General features: G+C 46.2%; 1 protein-coding gene across 1 annotated transcript; it reads right to left on the minus strand.

The window, feature by feature from the left end:
* Positions 1–878: 878 nt before the first annotated feature.
* Positions 879–24,707, minus strand: LOC112057616 (helicase domino). Its single transcript, XM_052881757.1, has 5 exons — positions 24,000–24,707; positions 16,422–19,264; positions 7,485–8,490; positions 6,396–6,602; positions 879–2,079 (listed from the first exon to the last, which is right to left on the minus strand). Exons 1-5 carry the CDS (start codon positions 24,057–24,059, stop codon positions 907–909), a joined length of 5,289 nt encoding a protein of 1,762 aa, XP_052737717.1. The 5' UTR covers positions 24,060–24,707; the 3' UTR covers positions 879–906.
* Between the last annotated feature and the right edge of the window lie 529 nt (positions 24,708–25,236).

The following is a 25,236-nucleotide window of genomic DNA, read 5'->3' on the forward strand; positions in this document are numbered from 1 at the left end:
CACCCACGTTTTTGAACCCTTTAAGCTTGTTTATCCTTTAAGCATGCTTACCTTCTTAATTAGACAATTTATCAGTGGTTGTAGTTGTGTGACTACAGCAATCTCAATCCCTACCGGTCAGACTTGTCAGCCTTTAAAGGTGACATTATAAGTACTGTCGAATGGTTGAATGCTCATTCTAAATATTGTAACACTTGGGAACCTCAAGTTACCGATTATTCCTGGGAAGAATCCAAAGAATCTGGTAATTTTATTAGCACCTGTAGACAGGGTTCACACACTATCTTTAATAAAGTTAAATCTTAAATTGTTATATAATAACAGTGTCAAAATAATATCAACAAATATCATAAAATCTGCTGCTGCTCCAGGGACCGATCAGTCTGTTCTATTTTTGATATATCACACCAAACGTCGGATAATATCTGATTCTGTAGCAGGTTTTTTTAGGACGTAGAGGATATTTCTGCATCCCTTGTAATTTGCCGGGTGATTTCCACCACATAATACACACTTGACTGAGTCTGATCGTTCTTTGCGTAAGCAGTCTTTTGAGGTGTGATTCCCAGCACATTTTATGCACTTTGACTTGCGGTGACAATATGCTTTGGTATGTCCATAGTTTTGACAGTTGGCACACTGTGGAATGTTGCGGGTTGGTCTGGGAGGTTCAAATGTTATCCGACAGTTTAGAAATAGCTGTCATAACGAAATATTCTTACCTTTTCTATTCTACGAAATATTCTTTCTCACCATTTTACGACGAAACTTGACGATGTTTCTGGCTGGCTGGTTGACGGGCTGATCTGGTTGTGCGTCCTTTTTATTTATTATGAGGTCAAGATGGGTAAATGGGTAGCGTAAATAAAAGTCAACAGTGGTATTGTACATATTGTATATTTCAAGTCATTGTGGCGAGTCAGTGTGCGGCGGGTGCGGCGGGTGCGGCGGGTGCGGCGGGTGCGGCGCGGCGGCGGGCGCGTGCGGCGGGTGCGCCAGGTGCGCCAGCACCACGTGCGCGGGCGGCGGCGCGGCGCGCGTGCGGCGCAGCGCCAGTTGCTGCAGCTGAAGCGTGCGCAGCGCGGGCTCCTGGCCCTGCGGCGGCGCCGCGTGGTGCAGGATCTTGAGGTGGTGCCGCGACGGCAGCGTCTGCTGTCGGTACACCAGCTGCGCGGGCTGCGGCGCCGGCGCGCGCGGAGCGTCGGAGCGCGCGCGCCGCGCCGCCTCGCCCGCCGCCACCACGACGCGCGGCGCGGGGGCGGGCGCGGCGGCGGGCGCGGGCGCGGCTGCGGGCGCGGGCGCGGGCGCTGGCGCGGCGCCGGCCGCCTTCAGTTTCTCCTTGGCGATGCGCTCGGCGCGGCGCGTGGCCACCTCGACGGGCGAGGGCGGCGCGTCGTAGTCCACGCCATGCTCGTGCAGCAGCGCGGCGTGCTTGGGGTTGCGCGCGGCGGCGGCGGCGGCGTCGTCCGGGCGGCGCTTGGGCGCGGCGCGGCGGCGCTCGGCCGCGTCGCGCATGGCGTCGAGGCGCGGCAGCGGCGGGCGCGGCGCGTCGTCGGGCGCGCGGCGGCGCGGCGGCGGCGGCTTGCGGTGCTTGCGGCGCGCGCGCTCGGGGTCGGCCAGCGCGTCGTGGCGCTCGCGGCAGGCGCGCGGCGAGCGGTAGGCGCGCGCGGCGTCGGCCACCAGGTCGGCGAGCCAGTCCCAGTTGGGCGCGAGCGCGGCGGGCGGCTCGGCGGGCAGGCGCTGCAGGCGCAGCGCGCGGCGCAGCGCGGCGTCCTCGGCGGGCGCCCAGTCGGGCGGCGGCGCGGGCGGCTCGCGCGCGGGCGGCGGGCGGGCGCGCGCGCGCGGGCGCGGGCCGGCGCGCTCGAACAGCGAGGGCGGCGCGGGCGCGGCGCGCGGCGCGGGGCGGGTGCGCGGAGGGCGGGCGCGCGGCCAGCGGCAGGGCGGCAGCAGCGCGTCGGGCGCGGCGCCGCGGCGGTAGAGCGCGCGCGCCCAGCGCTCGCAGTGCACGTCGCCGTCGGCGGCGGGCGGCGTGGGCGGCGCCCACAGCGGCATACGCTCGCCGCCGCCGCTGCGCCACACCTGGCGCACACATATCGCTCATTTCATGTCAACGAACGACGCATTCTACTTATTTATATTATGGAATTGGCAAAATGTAGGTAATCCATTTTTTGCGGCAGATGGATTGTAGAACAAAAACACTGTCATATTACCACTCCACAGCGGGGCTAAACAAGCATTTCAGCCTCTGGGGCTAAAATAATTTTGTTTTTTTTAATTCTTGTCTGTTACGAGTACTAGCCAAGCACTAGCCTACTATAAAACGGAGGTGTTCGAAAATAGAATCATTATAGGTAAGGCCCTAATTGTTTTGAAAAATAAATAAAAAAAAAACTATAAATTGGAATGAAATGCAGCGTTTTTGTCTGTGGAATGCGTTCATTTTTTTATTTAATTTTTATTGAGTTGCGAATAGAGCCAAATTTGAAGACTTGGTACATCCTGTACGGTGTAATACCTTTGCCTTTTTTCATGTGAAAGAAAAATAAAATTAAAAAGCGAGAATTTTAAAAACAATTGCCGTGAATAATCCATACTTCATTTTTTAAAGAAATTCATTGTGAATCTGTGACCGTAATTTACATTTTTTTGCAACATTAATTGTTGTCTTCATCTACTGAAAATGGTGTTATTTTTGTAATCACCTTTGAGTCCACTAAAAATGGTGACCCTAATTTGGAGATGGATCAAAAAAGATTTACAAATGAAACACGAAAAATTTAATAAGTGGAGAAAAGAACAACAAGAGCATTCACTTACGGATGGTGTTTTTTAAACAATTATCTCTCATGTTTACCCCTCATACTCATTATTTAACTTCACAGTAGTCGGAAATTAAGTTACCGGGTGAAAGCATTTCCCCTAACATCCAAAGTTGTATCATTTTATACCTACATTTAATTTTCAAATAAAATAAAAGTATACAGAGTTATTTTATTTTCTCGCAATCGTAGTGAAAAGAATTGTGTAACACGCGGGGCTAAACCCATTATAAACTCGATTTCTATTTAGGCGGTCCTCGCCTTCGGCTCGTGCCCTAAAAATACCTCGTTTAAAATGGTTTTTTGTAGCCCCTTGTATAACAATCTACTATTTAATGCCCACAGTCAAAATACTATTTACGAATTAAATGACTTTTTTAAATTAAAATCAACTTGACTAATTTATTATATTTTCACATTGATAAAAAACTTTATTTAAATATTTTATTATTTTCATTACTTTAGAATTATTTCATTATTGGTATAGTTGTGGTAATTTTCCTGTATGTCACTTTATTTTCAATCAAATCAACATGTAACATATGTATATTAATAATTTGAACATTTATTATTGTACTAGCGGACGCCCGCGACTTCATCCGCGTTAAAGTCGTTGTAAACTTTCAACTACCCCTATCCTACCCTACCCTACCTCCACCCTACCCTTACCCTACCCTACCACTACACTACCCCTGCCCTACACCTACCCTACGCTACCCCTACCTTACCCTTAAACTACCCTACCCTACCCCTACCCTACTCATGCACTTCTTTATTTATTCCTCCCACCGCGAGTCGCGTCGAGCGCGGCAACCGTTACACAAAAATAAACCTTAAAGCATGAATTAGTATTCACGCGCGATGGCTTAGCGTATTTCATGTATAACTTTGGTGTTTCTTTACCGATTTTTATGATTCTTTTTTTATTGAATAGGTAATAATATTAACTTTCTTATTAGGGATAAGTGATGAGTGTTATAAACATAAGAGTAGACAAATATAATTAGAAAGCTCCGAACTGCTAAGCTATCGGGAGTTACACGTGTTATTGTGAGTCAACCATAAAAGATAGACATATATATGCTGTTGTGTTTTTATAGATAATTTTAAGGAGAACATTTCCGTCATACATGATTTCTATGTCGCTTTAACCATTAAAGCTGTAGGTACACGCGACGAAAGCTTAAAAAATTGAGTAACTTCTCCCGTTTTCTCAACATTTCTCTTCACTGTTCTGCTGCTATTGATCGTAGCGTAATGAAAAGTATACTATAACCTGCCCAGGAGTATGTAGAATAATTGTACCAAGTTTCGTTAAAATCCGTTCAGTAGTTTTTGTCTCTATAAAGAACATACAGACAGACAGACATACAGACAAAAATTTTACTGATTGCATTTTTGTCATCAGTATCGCTCACTAATCACCCCCTGATAGTTATTTTGGAAATATATTTCATTTACAGAATTGACCTCTCTACAGATTTATTATAAGTATAGATTACTTGATATAAAAATTTGCACGCCTAATTTGTGGCAAAACATGTTTGGACCTTTAATTGTGAATTGTATTCATTGTACCTATTATAACCCATATTTTAGCAAATAAATTATTATTACAAAATCATCTGAATGAATAACCTAAATAAATGTAAATGATATCCAACCATAACAATATATTTGATTTGGAAAAAGATATTTATTTATTGATAGGTAGATGCCTGTATCGATCGATATCTCGTAAAGTATTATAGCAATGATTTTTACACTTATCATCATCATCTCTCATCCGATCCCAACGATTTGGAAGTTTTAACGCCGGGACATTTTTTGGTCGGTCAGCCCCTTCGCGCGTTGCCTGAGTTCAGGGACGCGAAAACTTCTCGTTTGACTCGCTTTGAGTTGTTGCAACAGATGAGCCAGAGCTTTTGGCATCGTCGGTCTCTGGAGTATTTGCATCTTTTGCAGCAGCGCGTGAAGTGGACTGACAATCGGATCCTCCTAAGGTCGGCGACCTTGAACTGGTCGAGGAGTCGAATTTGCTACCGATGTATTGGCGTCCCGGACGTATTGTTGGTCCAAACTGATGTTTGGATGGGATGGAGCGGCGCGCGGCCGAGCTCACGGCGGGAGATTCGTCGTCGCATCGGGCCGTGTCGCCATCGACGCGACTGCCCATTCAATAGCGCATCTCACGTCGTAGATTCGCAGGTGTGGGTATGTTGACGCCGCGAACTTTGAAATATTTGCTGGTGGGAGGCTTCGGCCGTGGCCGGTTACCACCCTACCGACAAAGACGTACCGCCAACGGTGACGAGATATTTTTAAATAACTGGCATCGCTGCGGGTTTTAGCTTAGTTCATAGGATAATGACTCGCCACAGACTGTCACAGGAAACATTCAGTGAAAGACGTCAAGTATGTGTACGTGGCGACACCAGACACCGACCGGTCGTTGTCCGCGACTGCACTCGAGCTCGGTTTCGCTACCGAGCCTCTGCTTTAGGATTCAGGACCTCCTACGCGAGCTTAGCACTTTACAAACATTCTAGGGACAAGACAGACAAGATTGCGTGGAAAAGATTTTGAATTTTATAGAATTCTCAAGTAAAATCCTATTATTGTGTCCTAACTCATTGTTGTGGGGTCCAGCATCTTGTTTGAAATAATAAATCAGTTGGCACCCGCCGCGCGCCCCCTCGTCTGCAGATCGAAATATTCAAATTCATACATGGCGGGCCACGGCATTTTATAATCCTATTTTCAGGTGTCAAAATTTGTGAACTCGTGGTCAGTCTAACCAAATATTCATAAACCACACGTTCGCGTTGATAATAATATATGTTATTAACTAAATCTATACTAACATTATAAAGCTGAAGAGTTTGTTGGTTTGTTTGCTAAAAACGTGCTAATTTCAGAACTAGCACGTTTTTAGCAAACTACTGGTTCGATTTAAAAAATTCTTACAGGGATACATAGTCTATTTAATTTCAGGCGTTCTGAGCATTCATTTGATCGGATTATGGTCCAGAGACTGATCTCAGACATACAAAGGAAAGAGAGAAATAGCCCATTTATCGAGGAAGGCTACAGGTTATATTATTCTTGTAATCCTACAGCAACGGGAGCTAGTACAGAAATATTCAACCCTGTTTCCGTTACAAAGAATTGTTTACGGGCGGCGCCGAGGGTGGGGACGGCGCCGCTCGGTGCCGCCCGCAAGTGCTCGCGCCTTACATCCCTGACGTTCGGCGCGGCGCCGCTGCGGGGGCGGGCGCGGGCGGCGGGCGGCGTCGCGGGCGGGACCGAGCGGCGCCGAAACGTCGAACGTCAGAAATATAAAACGCAAGAGTCGGGTTTGATCGTTTATTGGTCAGTGTGCCGCGGGCCGGGCGCGAGCCACGCGTCCAGCGTGCCGTTGCGCAGGCGCCGCCGCCCGCCCTCCTCGTCCAGCGTCCACAGGTTGATGTGCACGGCGCCGCGCGAGCGCGTGCGCGGCGCGGCGGCGGCGGCGACGGGCGGCGGCGACGGCGGCGGCGACGGCGGCGCGCGCGGCCGGCGGCGCGCACGCACCTTGACGCGCGCGTCGTCGCGGCAGTAGGTGAGCTCGGGCTCGGGCTCGGGGTCTGGCTCGGGCTCGGTGCGCTCGCGCAGCGCGGCGCGCGCCTGCTCCCAGTCGCGCAGGCGGCGCCGCACGTCGGCCAGCGCGGCGCGCTCCGCCTCGCCGGCCGCCTCGCTGCTCTCCAGCAGGCGCATGGCGTACTGCTCCACGGGCGTCAGCTGCACACACACACACACACACACACACGTCAGTCGTATCAAACCTGTCTGAGGCTGCTGAATTGGACGAAAGCGGCACTTTTGGTTAAGTAGATAGTACAGTTTTAATTCACTCAAACAAACTAAAATAAATATATTTGACATGACGTAAGACGTGTAAGAACTATTACTTTTTTTATAAAAATACGACATCACTTTTCACAACTTTAGCAAAATCGATAAAAAGCGTGTCAGGGTTTAGGTTCTGCTTTATCATTATCATTTAATTTTTGTTTCACTTAGCAATTAAAATAATCCTAAAGATATAAAATAGAAATGGGGTTGTTTATTTTTTTTAATTTTTGGTAATAAGTACCATAAGTTTTAAAATACATACTCAGACACAATTATCTGCCCACTTTGTTATAGTCGCATCATTTTAAAGCAGGTGGATAATTATGCCTCTGAGTACATTTTTTAAACTGCCTCTCATATCTGCCATATATATTAGTATGCAGGCACGGTGCAGTCGCCGCCGGCGCTCGGGGCGGGCTGTCGGCGCTGCTCCGCCGCATTGCAGTAATGCAGTGTCGCCGTACACGGCGTGGCAATAAAAATAGGCATGCAAGTAGGAGTGTTGATTTTTCACCAACAAGGCCGCCATTTTGAAATTTTCGCAAGTGTAAAAGGTTAGATATTTAGTAGCGCACTCCGCGGTTTAGCAAAACCGTACAAGCACCGGGTCGCACCGCGACGCTCGGGCCGAATGCAGGCGTGGCATTGAATTGAAATCTATTTAGTGTAGTCCTTGAAGAGGTTTCAGAGTCACTTTGGGATGGTGGGCAAACACTGCACTTGCGCAGGTCAAGATCGGGCGGATGGCATAAGGCCGTGCTGCTGTACCTGTTTCATGAGCGCGGCGAACTCGCCGGCGGACGCGTCGGGCGCGTCGGGCGCGGGGGCCGCGGGCGCGTCGGGCGCGGCGGGCGCGGCGGGCGCGTCGGGCGCGGCGCGGGCGTCGGCGGCGGCGGGCGCGTCCGCGTCGTCCATGGGCAGCGTCTCGTCGAACTCGGCCAGCTCGCCCTGCGCCTCGGCGCGGGCCGCGCGCGCCGCCGCCGCGTCGGCCTCGTCCTCGGCGGCGGCCAGCGCGCGCTCCAGCTCGTCGGGCGCGGGCGGCGCGGAGGGCGCGCGCTCGCCCAGCAGCGCGGCCACGCCGGCGGCGGCCAGGCGCGCGGGCGTGAACTGGCCGCGGTCGATGGCCAGCGCGCCGAGCGCGCGCTTCTGCTGCGCCTTGCGCAGGATGTTCTCCTCCACGGTGGCGGCGGTGACGAGGCGGAACACGTGCACGTCGCGCGTCTGGCCGATGCGGTGGCAGCGGTCCTGCGCCTGCGCGTCCATGGTGGGGTTCCAGTCCGAGTCGTAGAACACGACGCAGTCGGCGCCCGTGAGGTTGAGCCCCACGCCGCCGCTGCGCGTGGACAGGAGGAAGGCGAACACGCGCGCGTCGGCGTTGAAGCGGTCCACGAGCGGCTGGCGCGCCTCCACGCGCGTGGCGCCGTCCAGCCGCAGGTAGGCGTGGCCGTGCAGGCTGAGGAAGGCCTCCAGCACGTCCAGCACGCGCGTCATCTGCGTGAAGATGAGCACGCGGTGGCCGCCCGCCTTGAGCCGGCGCAGCAGCGCGGCCAGCGTCTGCAGCTTGCCGCAGTCGTACTGCAGCAGGCGCGGGTGCGGGAAGGCCACGGCCTGGCGCGCCGCCGCCGCGTGCAGCAGCGCCAGCGCGCCGCGCGCCGCGCCCGCCGCCGCCGCCTCGGCCGCCGCCGCGCGCCGCCGCCAGTCGCGCGCGCCGCCGCCCGCGCCCGCCACCAGCTGCGGCGCGGCGGCGCGGCACGCGCTCCAGCACACGCCGAACCTGCGCACGGTCGCTACGTTCATTACGAGTTGCGTACGGTCGCTCGAACCGTTTACACGTGTGCTCAGTTTCTTAATTGGAAAAAGTCGCGTTTTTAGTTGACAGTTACGTACAATTTATTAATATTCGGTTAGATACCATACAATTTCAAGACATTTATTAATATATTGGACTCAGTGAATAAAGGGAAAGACTTACGCCCGAAGTTAATATAAATAATAATCCGTTTTTTCCCGTCTAAGATCGATATTTCAATCCATTTCTTATATAAAGCATGCCAATAAGCGATCCTCGAATCGAGTTTGCAATCTTAAAAATCAATCTATCATTGGGAGGACGGATCACAGATTAGAGATGGCCTCTGTATGAAAATGTAAATTTTTGCGTGTCAATAACCTATCCGACCATTTTGACATATCCATAGATCGGTGTAAACAAAACGAACTTCTGTACTCAAACTACAAAAACGTCAGTTCAAGTTGTCAAAAATTTTCCGTTCCATTTTCGGTAGTGCGTTCTTCGTGTAGTGTGTATTTGATAATAAAATGAATTTTTTACGTGTTTTGAAATGTAAAGTCATATTTAGCTTAAAACATATTTCAAGTAGGTATTCCGTTTTTAATTTAAAGATTTGTTACATTTATAAAACGTTGAATAAAAAGTATTATTGAATTAAGCACTGTGCTAAGAACGGAACGACAAGGAGGGAAAAGATCGCTTGCGATCCGTCAGAAAAACATATTTAGATTGCAGAGTTTTAATATTGGCACGAAGATTAGAGATCAATCGGGCGATTGGCAACAATCTAAGATTTATTTGAATCTTAGATTGGAGATACATTATTAATTTCGGGCGTTAGTGAGTGAAAATACTATTCGTAACTGCATTTATTTGTTCGATGATTCCTGACCTGCGACAACCCGCGCCGCGATCGCTTCTAATTAGTCACCGCTGCACTGGCTAGCTATCGCTTGCATGTTATTGCAATTTTAACTCAAATTGCTGCGTCAAACGTTCTATTTTTGTAATTACAAAATCTTTTTCTATCATGCCACTAAATTGCGTCGCTTGTAGCTCTCCACTCGAATCAAGGGAGTTAATAAAATGTTCACTCTGCGCGTCAACTTATCATTACTTATGTATAAATATGACGAAAGAAAACTATAGTAAACTATCTGTTTCTTATAAATCAAACTGGAAATGCCCTACCTGCAAAGTGGTGACTAAAAGAGGACCGCAAAATACAGATAGTACGCCAGTTAAAGGAGCAGATCCTGTTAGTTCAGCGGAGTGTAACGTCAACAAGTTATCCCAGGACTTCCAGATATTCAAAGATGACATATTGAAGAGTTTGTGTAAGTCTCAGGAGGAACAAAAGCGTGCCTTACTAAGCCTATTTGATGAAAAATTCAAACACATTCAGCAATCACTCGATTTCTTGTCATCTACATATGACCTAGTAAAACAGGACCTGGAAGTGGCAAAAAATGATACGCATCTGCTAAAAAAGGAAAATGAAGAACTTCGTTCTGACGTGAAAATATTAAATTCACGTATGTCTTTGTTTGAGAAGGAATCTATAGTATGCGCATTATCATCTGAGTCGTCCGGTCATAAAAGTCAAAAAAGATAGGAATGTGCAGCGCGCCTACCTGCGCACCCTAATTATCGATAAACGGCTACCTGCGCACGTGCTAATGATGAGTCAATAATGATTTGGACGATTCTGATTGGTCGGTTTCTAATGTAATTGCATTGCGTATTTTTTTTGCTATAAATGTGTTTACTGCAATTAAATAAATACATTCATGTGTTACTCGTTGCGCACTATGGATACTAATATATAATAAATTTGGCAGAAGACGAAGATTCTGATGATGAAGACTCAGATGAAGATTAATTTTATTTAGTTAATAATTATATAATATGAAATATGTATTATATTAAATCAAATATTGTTAATTTTTTTAATTTTGTGAACAAGATACGATAATAAACTTTACTTATCGATAATATGTCTTTCATTGTTACACCCTTCACTAGACGGCTCCATAAGACCCATAAGTGCAAGCGAGATAGATATAGAGAAATGATTTATGGCCCTAAGACTCAGTTGTTAATGCTATTAGTATAGAGCCTGTAACCTAGAAATCCATTGCGTTCCCGAGCACCGAAATGAAAATCTGATAAACGTCATCGAGCAGATAGGTAGAATAACTGGCAGCCCTATTAAAGATGGTCAGATTTTAAAATGTACCCGGATTGCCAAATATAATAAGGAGTCTCCCCTAGGCCAAGATCCGTTCTAGTAAAGTTCTTTAGCCCGTTGATTAGAGATAAATTCTACGCAAACATATTAACCTTCAACAAAAGTAAAAGCAGTGATGAAAAATTAAACACTTCACACCTTGGCCTGGCTGGAGAAAAGCGTGGAATCTATATTATGGAACACCTAAGCCCTGAAGCAAAGGCACTGCAAGCGCAGGCTAGGAGGTTCAAGAAGGAAAATAGTTGGCAATTTGTATGGTCGCGTAATGGAAATATCTTCTTAAGAAAAAATATCTCAAGTGATGTTGTTTACGTTAAAAATGAAGAGGTTTTTCGTCACTTACTGTAGATTTTTAATTAATTTTATATTTTTTTTTTTTTTTTGTGTTTGAATACTTAGATTTATTACTCTTAAAACTATTTACTATTTTTAATACAAATGTTGTCTTACAAAATTGACGATTATTTTATTCAAGACATAAATTCGATTAGAGATTTAGGTGTTACAATCGACCACAAATTAAGTTTTATACCGCATATAGACAACATATGCAAAAAAGCTTCAAAAATCAGTGGTTTTATCAATCGCAGTTGCAAAAATTTTAAAAACTCTAGCACTAAAATTTTGTTATTTAATGCACTGACGAGAAGTATTTTAGAATACGGTTCAGTTGTATGGAATCCATTTTACAACGTACACACTATGAGAATTGAACGAATCCAAAAGCGATTTACTTACCATCTTAGTATTTGTGATAAGTTAGTTAAAAGCAGAAATAATATTAGTTATAACTCTAGATTACACCATTACAAATTGTTAGCTCTCTCGGATCGTAGAAAGATGTTAGATTTATGTTTCTTATATAAATTACTTAATGGACCGGTAGATGCATCCACTTTACTTTCTAGAATTTCTTTCAGAATACCAAGACCATATTGTCGGGTCAAAAATTTCACGCCTTTCTGGACTAGTTACTCCAAAACAAATTTAGGCGCTTCAGCTCCATTAAACAGAATGATTTCCACATATAACACTTTCTAAGGAAGTAAATATTGATATAGCTGGTGACACTTTGACTATTTTCAAAAATAAAGTAGAAAATTTTTTTTAACTCAGTACAAAAGGGATACCTCTTAAATGTTATTTTTATCTTTAGATTATACTGTTTTTTTTTTTCTTTTTATGGTTATATTAGAATAATTCTGTTCATAATGTAATTGTGTGATACATGCACATCTATATTTTCAAACGCAAATCTAAAACAGTTTTCTCCCTAATTTAGTCTAATTAACCTATTTATTATTCTTTTAATTCTGGCAACTGGCAACACTGAACCTAACTAAATTAAAAAGTTTTATTCAACGCTGGTGTCGTGTCGTAGCTACATAATTTTGTTTCATAATAATCCGATCCGCCGACAGTCATCTTGACGTTGTGCCCCGGAGTTTGCTTTGTTTACGTGTGTTTTGGTGTTCTTCTGAATTTTTAAGTTTATTTAGTAGTTATTTACTGTTATCGTTATTGAGTTTTTTTTGTTATTCTTATTTATTGTTAAAGTTTTGTTAGTTATTCTGTGGATGGATGAATGGATAGGATGAGTAATCCTGATTTACCGGATCCTAGCGGGTTTTTTCCAAATTTTCTTCGCCAAAGAAAAAACGCCAAAAGAAGTTGCGTTGAGTTCGGCGGAAAAGAATGTAATTGTAAACATTACAAACTGATATTACAAACTGTTGTTTTGAGATAAAGTTTGCTCATAGAAAAGCAAGACATTGTGCGATGGAGATTTGACTATTTGTCAAAAATTATAAAGTTCCGTGGTGAAAACCGAAAAATGTATTACCTCGATGAAACATGGCTCAACGAAGGTTAGTATAATTAATTATTATTATTATTTATTATTATTATTAAGGATTTTTCTTTGATTTTGAATGTGTGTAACATTATTTGGTGGCAGGTGATAATATTAAATTCTACAACAACCACTATCAGATTGATATGGTTAATGACCCAGAGTGACGGTGTAACATGCTCTCAGAGACACAAGTGTCAATCACCATCACCAATTTCCCAACTCAATACTGAGAATAATTTATAACAGAGAATTTGTTAAAAAGAAGAAAAGCTCAGTATATCTCATCGCCTGACCCAGGACTCACTTGTAATGGAACTTACACAGTATGCATAATGTTTTGTCTTGTTATTTTTGTTTTAGGGCACACAAAGTTTGGCAAGACCTTACAACACAATCAAGCCGGGAAGCACACAGAGAAGGCTTGTCGACAGGGTCTACAGCTCCGTCAGGAAAAGGAAAACGTTTTATAATATTACACATTGGTAAACTTTGTTTACTTGAATAAAACCAACTATGCATTATGTTAGGCTTAATTTCAATATGTATTTTGTATATTAAAAAATAAATTAAAAAATAAAATTTAGATTCTTTAAAAGTGAATAAAAACATTTTATTGAATTTAATTTCAAATTTGAATTAATTGTCGACAACCTCATTTGCACTTTGCTCTGCTTTCTATTAGATAATTACAGCAATTCTCAGCTCAAGGATTAATTTTAGTACAAAATTAGCTTAGATAAGATCTGCTAATAGGGTGTGGCTGTTGGTTAATAACCGCACTAGCAAAACTTTACTACCAAGTTAGGGTTTCAGTATGATACAGTATAGAAAAGCAGAGGTTTCCATCATTGTTAGTCTATATTTTATATTTTTACGGCTGACTCCAGGGCTGACTATTATCAGATGTTAAAGATTAATGTGACTGCGACAGACAGCTTATCGTGCTCTCTGTCTCTGAGACACGGGGATGGAACACCACCCACTTCCCAACTTCAGACTCGGTAAGAAAGAATAGCTCTGTAATTTAGCGCCAAACCCCATGATTGATTGATTGTAGAAGCATAGCTCCATATCTCCTGTCCTATATAGAGAGACACCATCCCATCCTATAAAACGGGCTGATTATGTTGTACTGTTAGTTATTATTGTAGGAGAGGGGATATGGAGCTTAGACCCACCATGTTGATTGAATTTGGAAAAGTTTCCCTGTCATTATCATTAATTGTATAAATTATTTTATAAGAAACGAAAATGGATTTTTGAACGCAAAAAAGGAGAAGGAGACTACCACCAACCAAGAAATGAATGCTGAAATATTCAAAGAATGGTTCAAAAAAAATAATTGAAAAAAAATTGAGCCCAATTCAGTGATAATAATGGACAATGTACCATATCAGTCACATCGTTTGGGAAGGGTACCATCAGTGGCATGGTTAAAATCAGACATACAAAAATAGCTAACTGAAAAGGATATCTCCAAACGTCGATGCTTAAAATAAATTTAATAGATTTAGAAATTTAAGCTGGAAAAACACAAATATACGGCATATGTATATGTAACAGACACTCATGGTAAAAATAGAAGTCCTTAGATCCCCATGTCACTGTGAATTAAATAAATGATATGGGGGAAAGTAAAAGGCCATGTGGCAGGAAAAACTAAAACTTAAGATTTTAAACAATTACTTCACGAAGCATTACAATTAATAACACGTGCTGCATGGCAAAAATGCATAGAACATGTTATTAAAGTAGAAAAGAAAATGGCAGAACTTGATCATACTACAGATGAGGTGGTAGATAAATTTATAATTGAGGTCATCGATGATAGTACCACCTCATCTGACTGCAAGTTCTGAGAGTGAATAAATGTAGAAAGAGTGTCTGTTACACTTAATAATAAAATAAATTTATTTTTAAAACAATGCTGTTTTATTTTTTATTTTCTTATCTATACTGTATATTTAAACTCTCTTAAACAAGTCCATAAATGTCATAAAGTCAACCTCCAACCCACATTAAAGCAGCGTGATGGTCAAAGGCCTTCAGATGAAGAGAAACTCCTTTTTGATGAAATATGTAAATACCCCATTAAAATGTTACTCCCATAGAAACCATAAAATATACTATATGTCCCTAAATGTCTATGTCACATTTTATACTGCTACACAGACAAAAGACGTATCTAATCATAGAAAGCATCCCTATCTTCCCTAATGGTTAAAATTTGTTAGTAGCTCTTAGAATCTTAGAATCAGCTTACACGTCATGTTTAAAAACAACCAGTCTGTGCAGCCAATTTGAAAATTTCAGTACTGTAAAGTCAGTCATTGTCCTTTTATATATTTACTAGCGGGACCCCGTCGAGCTTCGCTTGACTATTTACCTGTCTTGTTCTACTCCTACACTTACCTTTAAGTATCTTCATAGGGAGCTTTTCAAATCGGTTCAGTAGTTTCATTACATACAAACAATCAAATCTTTTCCCTTAATAATATTAGTATAGATATATAAAAATATATAATTAAAACCCTCACATTTATTAATTTCAAGTAATTTCCAGTAGGTACTTACATACATAATGATAATAATATTTTTACAGTGACCAATAGGCAGTCAACACCTGCCAGTCATTGGTTGCTAAGCAGCGGTTTGTTAGTGAACAGTATTCGCTGGCTTCGGCTATAGTATAGTTCGTTTTATAAAATGCAACTCGTGCTTTAATGACCATTATGTAATACCAAAGAATGAATTTCATAATCTTCTATTAAATGCAAAGAAAACTAAAAGTATTGAGTTTTATAAAATAAGATAAGATAGATTGTAAACTATTTGAAATAAATTAATTTTCAATTTAAAATTTTCATATGTTAGTAAAAAAGTAAAGTCGAATTTTTCATAAATCCTTCTTGTTGGTAACACATTACTCAGCAATCAGCATTACTCTGTGAATGATGAATGTATCACCCCTATTTTCCTACCCTTAGGGTATATAACCAATTTATATAGGCCCGTTATAGGCAATTTCGTACTTCTGCCTTGCCTACTCACGAACTAATGGTTAGAATTGAAAAATTATTTTGTGTTGGAAAGCCCGTTTATCGAGAAAGGCTATAAGCTACATAACATCACGCTACGACCAATAGGAGCAAAGCACCAAACAAAATTGTAGCCTAAAAGGGGAAAAAATGTTTTCGAAATTCTCAAAACCGCTTGACGTACAAAGATGAAATTGGCAGGGAGGTAGTCTATAGTTAGTAGGTATCAGCTAATAATGGATTTTCGATAGGGCCGAATTAAAGATTTCTAGAGGTTCTTACAAGTTTGTATATAAGTCTTTCATTTATTACGCTACGCGTCTAAAGGCTCTTAAGCTTAAAATGAACTTGCGAAAGCCTTTAGACCTCCTTAATCCGGCCCTATTGCAAAATCCATTCATAACAAACGTACACTAACTCTGTTAAACTGTTTACTACTTCCCTGCCAAATTTCAAGTTTGTAGCATAAAAAATCAAGGACTTTCATACAAACTTGTGAGAACCTCTTTAATCCGGCCACGCAAAATCCACTAACTATGGACTACCTCCCTGCCAAATTTAATTTTTGTACGTCAAGCGGTTTTCGAAATTTCGTGAGAATGACTTTTCGCATTTGGTCGTAGCTTGATGTTATGTAGTTTATAGCCTTCCTCGATAAATCGGCTTTTCAACACAAAAATAAATCCAATTTCAAATGATTTTGCGTACATTATCCATTACAAAAGTGTGACTAGTGATAGTCCAGTACATATCGCAAGTGTGCACTCGCCTGTCGATGACGTCGAGCATCTCGTCGCGCAGCGCGGCCAGCGGCTTGGGCGGCACGCGCGGCTCGCCCGCCCACAGCGCCGCGCGCAGGTCGGCGCCCCACAGCGGCAGGCGCCAGCAGCGCCGCTCGTTCACGGCGGCGGCGCGCCGCGCGCAGTGCCGCGCGTGCGCCTGCAGGCGGGCGGCGGCGCGCGCGGCGGGCGGGGGCGCGGCGGCGGGCGCGCGCGCGGCGGCGGCGGGCGAGGGCGCGGGCGCGGGCGCGGCGGCGGGCGGCGCGCGCGGCACCAGGCGCAGGTGCAGGCGCAGGCGCGCGGGCGGCGGGCGCGGCGGCGGCGCGGCGGGCGGCAGCTCGGCCAGGCGGCGCGGCGGCGCCAGGTGGCGCGCGCGGTGCGCGGCGAAGGCGTGCGCGCCGGCCGCCTCCAGCGAGGCCAGGTCGCCGCCCAGGCGCGCCGCGCGGGCCGCGCGCGCCGCCACGCCGGGCAGCAGCGCGCGCGCCGGCACGCGCAGCGCCAGCGGCGGCAGCTGCAGCGGCGCCTGCACGGGGCGCGGCTCGAACAGGTCGGGGTGGTTGCACACCTTGCGCAGCTGCATGAGCACGTTGATGACGCTGAGCAGGTTGCCGGAGGCCAGGCTGTCGCGCGTGGGCCCGCGCGCCATGTAGTCGTCGTAGAGCGCGCGCTGGCGCTTGGCGAGCCGGCACAGCAGCACGTGCTCGAACTTGCGCGGCATCTGGCGCTCCACGTCGGCCTTGAGCCGGCGCAGCAGGAAGGGGCGCAGCACGCCGTGCAGGCGGCGCAGCAGGCGCGCCTCGGCCTCGCGCGCCGCCGCGCCGGCCGCCAGCCCGGCCACGGGCGCGAACCACTCGCGGAACTCGGAGTGCGAGGCGAACACGTCGGGCATGAGGAAGTGCATGAGCGACCACAGCTCCAGCAGGCTGTTCTGCAGCGGCGTGCCGGTGAGCAGCAGGCGCCGCTCCGTCTGGAAGTTGAGCAGCGTGCGCCAGCGCTGCGACTTGAAGTTCTTGATGTTCTGCGCCTCGTCCAGGATGAGGTACTTCCACTTCTTGCGGCGGAAGCTCTGGTGGTCCTGCACCACCAGCTTGTACGAGGTGATGCAGACGTGGAAGGAGTTGGCCTTGGTCCAGCCGACGCGCTTGAGCTTGCGCTCCTTGATGGTGCCGTAGTACGTCAGCACCTTGAAGGCGGGGCACCACTTCTTGAACTCGATCTCCCAGTTGAGCACCACGGACGTGGGCGCAACCACCAGGTGCGGGCCCCAGTCGCGCCGCTCCAGCGCCAGGTGCGCCAGCAGCGCGATGCTCTGGATGGTCTTGCCGAGCCCCATCTCGTCGGCCAGGATGCCGTTGAGGCGGCGCGCGTGCATGGTGGCCAGCCAGTGCAGCCCCACGTGCTGGTACTCGCGCAGCGCGTGGCGCAGCAGGCGCGGCACCGGCGTGCCCACCACCGTGTCCGACAGCGTGGTGCCCGTGGGCTGCAGCGACGCCGCCAGCGACGCCGCCGCCTCCACGCGCGCCGAGCCGCCGTCCGCGCCCGCCTCCGCGCCCGCGCCCGCCTCCGTCACCAGCGCCTCGAGCCGCGCCGACGCCGCGGAAGCCGCCGACGACGCGGACGACGCGGACGAGCACGCGGACGAGCCCGCGGACGAGCACGACGCGTCGGACGCCTCGGACTCGGCGTCGGAGGGCGCGCGGGCCGCGTACCGGCGCCGCAGCTGCTCCAGGTCGAGGTCGGCGTCGCGGCGCAGCGCCCGCAGCTCCTGGCGCGCGGCGCCGGGACGCTCGCGGCGCTCCTGGCGCGCGATGCTGTGCTCGTCGTCGGCCGAGTCCGAGTCGGGCCCGTAGTCCGAGGGCGGCGGCGAGTGCGCCGGCACGTAGCCGGCCGGCAGCAGCTCGCCCAGCGCCAGCGCCGACTCGCGCCGCAGCGCCTCCAGCTCGTCGCGCTCGGCGTCCGCGTCGCGCTCGCGCTCGGCCGCCGCGATGGTCTCCTCGTCGTCGTCCGAGTCGGTGCGCGGCTCGAACTCGGCGTCGTCGTCGCGCGGCGCGGCCGGCGCCAGGTTGGCGGCCAGCTGGCGCGAGTAGCGCTCCGTGCGGTCCACGATGTAGCTGAGCTGTTCGTCCAGCGCCTCCTTGCGCGCGCGCTCCACGCGCCGCACGCGCTTCCACTCCACCAGCTTCTCCACGTTGCCCCAGAAGGTGCGCACCTCCTTGGCGGCGAAGGCGGCCACGCGGCGCAGCTGCAGCTCCTGCGCCTTCTCCGCCTTCTGCGCCGCCGCCGCGCGCTCCTGGAAGTGCTTCTGCACGGCGCGCGCGCACTTCTTGGCGGCCTGCTTCTTCCACTTGCGCTCGTGCGCGAAGTCCTGCGCCAGCCACGCCATCTCCTCCAGCAGGTAGTCCCAGTGCGCCTTGGCGCGCGGCGGCTCCAGCACGCGCGGCAGGCGGCGCTCCGCCCACAGGCCGGCGCGCGCCAGCTCGGACACGCGCGCCGCCACGTGCGCCTCCTGGCGCGCCTGCTGCAGCGCCTCGTCGGGCGCGGCGGGCGGCGGCGGCGGCGGCGGGCGGCGCGCCTCCAGGAAGGCGGCCAGCGGCGGCGCGGGCGGCCGCTTGCGCCACGCCGCGTAGTCCGTCATGCTGCCGCCCGCCTGCAGGAAGTACAGCTCGCTGAGCTGCTCCGTGACGCGCTCGCGCAGCGTCTTCAGGCGCAGCAGCTTGTGCTCCAGCACGCGCTGGCGCAGCGCCGCCGCGTCGTCGGGCGGCTTGGCGCGCTTGCGCGGCGGCTCGTCGCGCTCGCCCGCCGCGCCCGCGCCCGCGCCGCCGCGTCCCACGCCCTGCGCAGACCCAACGTCAGCGAAACGCCGAAGCTCGAGGGTTTTATTTACATTTAAACATTATAGCAAACATTATAGCCCTCAGCCCAATGAAATATCGATACAAGTTCTACAAACACAATCAAAAATGTAAGGAGTCAGCTTCACACTTTATAACGGATCTAAGAAGACTTAATGTGAAGTACAATTTTACCGATTTCGAGAGAATGTTGCGCGACAAATCGTGTGCAACCCGCACACGATTGTAAATTACAGTACGAACTGTTGAAAAAAGACGATCAGGATGTTGTGGACGCTTAGGATGTTATGTTAGCATCCAAAAGTGCGAGCCGCGATGTCCGCATGACCCGCGGCCCGCGAGTGCCAGCGCCGCGCCCGTCGCCGGCGCACCGCTACCACAAGCCCCCCTGGCCAAGTAGCACGTCGATTCTCTTCCTACGATCACGGGACACATTTTGATCACGTGAGTTGTCAATAGCAAATATCATTGCCATACATCTTTCTAGTTTTCGAAGCGTTAGTGATCGTAGAAAGAGAATCGACATGCCACTAGGGGGTCAGTTTCTCTCGTCAATGACTGGACTCGGCGCGCACTTTGCAGACGCCCGCGCCTTGCGCCGGTGCGCTTATCTCTGTGGACTTGGAACGAGTCGCCGGTTACGGTGTTCGAACAGGTTACGTTACTTTTTGTATTGACGTTGGGAACCCTAAAAATGGGCCCAAAAATAACAAACTTTAGTCTGGAACCCTCTTCACGCGAATTTAACTCGCATTTGTCCTTTTTTTTTCGGGCGCGGGGGCCCCGTTTGGGCGCAGGTGTTTACGCCGGAGTTGGCGTTGACCGGCGCTAGGACGCGCGCGTTCACACCGCGAAGTTCGCGAGTATGGCAGATTGAGCGGGTCGCTCCGGTGTTTCGCACCTTGAACGAAGCTCGCGGAAGTGAGGAGATAGAACGAGTTCGCGGATCGTTTGCGCATTTTAGCGCGCAACGCGAATCTACGTTTCTTTGATCGGTATCACACCACCCGACGGGCGGGGGAGCGCTCTCAATTGACTTGGATTTTGGAAGACGGCACAGCCCTCTCGTCAGGAGGTACACTTCTCGCACAAGGGCAGGGGAGGGGATTTTAGGGCGCAGGGTTTGGAGAGTCGTCCTCCTCAGGTGCGTTGAAGGTGGTACCGGGATCCTGAAACCGGACGGCGAGGCCGTTGCATGGTCCCTGATGATCGCCGTGAGTGGCACCAGGGCGGGGGGATGGACGAACTGCCGCGAGACTTCGCGCCCCGGACTAACCGTCCCGCGAGGCGGGCTGTCCGGCGCTAGGTAGTTGGCGCCTTCTCTCCTTTCTTTCTTCTATCCTGATGTCTTAGATTTGGGGCCAACCTATTGTCAGCTATGTTGTTGCTAACTGCATAAGTAAAGATGATTAAAATCAAACTACTCAATAAAAAGTTATTCTTGGTTTTAGATTAAAATGAATGGGAAAACAATCAATCTTCCCTTTTTTTCTTCTTTTAGGATTGGATTTTTTTTTTCAAAGGAGATCATTCATTTTGGGCCCTTTTTGAAAGTGCCGGCCAACGAAAAAAAATAGCACGAATCGTTAGAACTAGTCATTTGGAGTAATGGTTAATATGGCATGAAAGTTGTAGGAGGGCTCTGAACCAAGTTATACAGGTTCGACGATTCGTTATTTCCATACATTTTGTCAATTTTCAAAAGTGCCCGCCAAGAAAAAAAACTGGTACGTATCGTTAGAACTGTCCATTTGGAGCAATAGTTACTACGGCTCAAATGTTGTAGGACTGCACTGAACCAAGTTATACAGATTCGATGACTCGTCACTTCTATACATTTTACTGAGTTTTGTAAGTGCCCGCAAACAAAATAAATCATACGAATCGTTATAACTAGCCATTTGCAGCAATCTTTACTATGGCATAAACATTGTAGTATAGCTTTGCGTCGAGTTATACAGTTTCGACGATTTGTCCAATCCATTTATTTTATTGATTTTTTAAAGTACCGTTTAACAAAAATATGGTACTTATGGTTAAAATGCCCATTTGGAGTAATAGTTAGTATGGCACAAATGTTGCAAGATTGTTTTGAACCAAGTTATACAGGTTCGATGTCTCGTCACTTCAATGTATTTGATGGAGTTTTGTAAGTTACAAAGTAAGTTATGATGACACAGCTCTTACACCATGATGACATTTATTTCATATTATTAGTTAAGTATTCATCATTATTACCTATTTATTGTTCCCAATTACATTCAGATATCAACAAAAACATAAGTGACGAATCATCAACGCCAATAACTTGGATCAGAGCAATCATACAATGTTTCTGTCATACCTACGAACTAACTGTATTGCTTAAATCGATAAAATGCATAGAAATTAAGAATCATTGAACTTTTATAACATGGCTCAGAGCAGGCCTACAACGGTTGTTGTACTTTACTAACTGTTACTCCCCGTTCCTATTACAGCCAGTTCTAATGATACGTACCATTTTAATGGTTGGCACTTAAAAATCAAGAAAATGTATGGATATTACAAATAGTCACACCTGTATAACTTAGATCAGAGCATTTATACAACGTGTCTGCCATAGTAACTGACAAAGTATGTCTAAATGATCAGTTAAAATGATACCTGTAAGAATTTTATTGGCAGGCACATTAAACCTGTATAACTTGGTTTAGAGCAACCCTACAACATTCGTGTTATACTAACTATTGCCACAAATGACCAGTTAAAACGATACGTATCATTAATATTGTCGGTGGGCACTTACAAAACTCAATAAAATGCATATAAGTGACGAGATATCGAACCTTTATAACTTGGTTCAGACCAAACCTACAGCAGTCGTGACATACTAAATATTACTCCAAATGGGCAGTTCTAACGATAAGTGCAGTGATAAGTGCATATTTTTGTAAAACGGCACTTTGAAAATCAATAAAACATATGGATTTGACGAATCATCTAACTGGACACAGAGCTATACTAAAATGTTTATGCCATAATAACTATTGTTGCAAATGCTAGTTACAACGATACTTACTATTTATATTGTAGGTGGTCACTTACAAAACTCAAAAAATATGTATAGAAGTGACGAGTCATTGAACCTGTATAACTTGATTCAGAGCAATCTTACAACATTTGTGCCATACTAACTATTGTTCCAAATGGGCAGTTCTAACGATACGTATCAGTTTTTTTTCTTAGCGGGCACTTTTGAAATTAACAAAATGTATGGAAATAACGAATCGTCGAACCTGTATAACTTGGTTCAGAGCCACCTGACAACTTTTATGCCATATTAACTATTGCTCCAAATAGCTAATTCTAACGAGTGGTGCCATTTTTTTTTGTTGGCCGGCACTTTCAAAAAGAGCCCAAAAATGTATGGAGCGTGAATGATCTCCTTTATATGGAATCTATATCAAAATATAGCCTTTACTTTACAATCAATAAAGAATTATCAAAGTCAGACCACTCCATAACAAGTTATGCATAGTTTTACAATACAATTAATGGGAAAATAATCAGTCACCTTCTTACCCTTAGGGTTGATATTGTTTTTTAAAATTTATGAGGCCAATCGGCATACACCCTTTTTATTAAAAACAGAATTATCAAAATCAGACTACTTAGTAAAAAGTTATGCTTAGATTTACACTAAACTAATGGGTAAACAGTTGCAGTCAAACAAACTGATGCAGTTGACTTGATCGTCGGTAGCAGCTGCTGCTCGTGTAAATGAACACTTACTCTTTAGGGTTCTGAACATACATAGTACAAAAACAGAACCTTTATAATATCACTAGTGCACATGAGACAAATATCTTAGTATTCCATAGATTCACCGTGCAGGTGCCGGGTCCATCGTGTGGTAGAGAAAAACACCAAGCAAAGTCCAGGACTTGTGACTACTGGATGTAGGGTTAAGGAATTCCTTGACGATCAATCAACACTCACCTTCTCTGCTCGTCTTGTTCTCCCTACCTATCCAAATTTGGTAAGATCCTGTTAGAGCAGCTTTGGATACTCGTTCTAATATAGAAATTTCAAGAGAGGCCAAGGTCTTTAAACAAGAAATAGGATTTTATAATGCATACAGGTGCAGAACCTATGGATTGAACACTCCATGGAGCAGCCCAACAAAACAAACACACATACCTACCCCTTACACAATACACCCAGCGGTTTGGCATTGCTGTTGGCAAACTGCTGCTGCTGAACAATACTAACAAAATCAACAACATAGTTAACAAAGTAACAAAATAAATGAGGACAAGGTATGAAAAAGAATGCCCTTTAAAAACACACTCAACAAAACAAACCCCAAACCCCACTACACGGCCGGTGGGTCCCTGATAATAAATTGATATGAACGCTTATCCTAATTATTCTCAGACAAAGTTGTGGGCATCCGCTAGGGCATAATAACTATGTTATGTAAATTAATAGCCTTTTGTTACAAAATAGCCTTTGGTATACATAAGTTATGTGTTTGATATGTTCTGCTGTTCGAAGCATTACCTGACATGGGCCTCCTCCAACTGTTCAAATATGTAATGTAAATCAAGAAAACTTAAACATGTTTAACAGAAACTCTTAATATATTGATCAAAAGTAACATTTGGAAATGTTCTAGCTAGGAAGAAACTACTACACATAGCACAAGGTAGGATAAGTCCGTGCGTGACATACCATGAGTGGCAGCGTAGAAATGACTTCGAAGGGCGAGGCGGGCTCATTGCGGGCACTCATGCTGCAACATTGCGGGCGAAACCGGCTCCCATGCTCTGTGTGCACTGCAGCTGCAATCCCAGCACTGGTCACAGCTTCATGCGCACTCCGGGCCGGCGCCCCAGGCACACTCCCACAAGTCAACTTTACCGTGCGCTAAGAGATCACTGCACTAGGCGGAATGTGGTAATTATAATTTATTTTTATTTACTATTTGTTTTTTGTCTTATTTATAACTGTTTTTCAAATGTAAATTAAATTAGATTTTAATATCTGTTAAACGACAAAGCCTTGAATACAATCCGTTTAACCAAACATTCAAAAGTACTGTAAGTGTAAACCCTGTATACGCCGCCGTAAACAACTGCTTTTGACAAACTCAATCCGGCGTCAGCCATATTGAATCAAGATTCGAAAGAGGCTAAGATTGCACTGAAAGAAACGACTTTAAATCGACGATTATTTATTTAAACACACCATATTCCACGATGTTAATTTAAATTTATTATTTATTTTGAAATCGTATCAATTCATCTACTAATATTTACATAAATTGCATAGAAATTTCACTTATTTGATTTTTCTACAACATAATTTTTATTTTTTGTCTCACTCTCACTCAGACAGAATCCGTTAGGAGTATTAGTGTTCTGTGGACAGAATTCCGAAACATTTTCCTTTGTCTTGTCATCTCAATGCTTAGACCATTTATAATAGGACTTGCCTCGCTAACCGTTACTTCTCTGGCAAAGATCAAAAATCTATGATCTAACGCGTTTATAAAAACTGTTGCTATAGAATCTATGTTTCATTGTTGTAATCGTTTTCGTTATGTAAAGAGCTCCCTAAAAATGAAGGTTTGGGTAGTTAAGTGGCATAAAAAACGGCCAAAAACTTGTAGTTTAGTAAAAGTTGGGGTAACGTTTCATTTGAAAGTATTTAAACCTTAATTTTATCAAATTTTTAATAAAAAAAAATTATAAAAAGAATCGATTCTTTTGACGAAACAGTCAAACATCGATCAGTAATCGAATATTCTATGTATTTAATCTGTGGATAGTCAAAGCAATGTCACAGTAAAAATATATACAAGCATTAGTTTGACTTCATACTAGAGGTCAAAACGCGAGCTATACCTACGCACCTCGAACTCGGGGGGTCATAGACTTAGAACATACTTATATATCTATGCGGGGGG

This window comes from Bicyclus anynana, chromosome 5 (assembly GCF_947172395.1).
Source record: "Bicyclus anynana chromosome 5, ilBicAnyn1.1, whole genome shotgun sequence".
Taxonomy (NCBI): domain Eukaryota; kingdom Metazoa; phylum Arthropoda; class Insecta; order Lepidoptera; family Nymphalidae; genus Bicyclus; species Bicyclus anynana.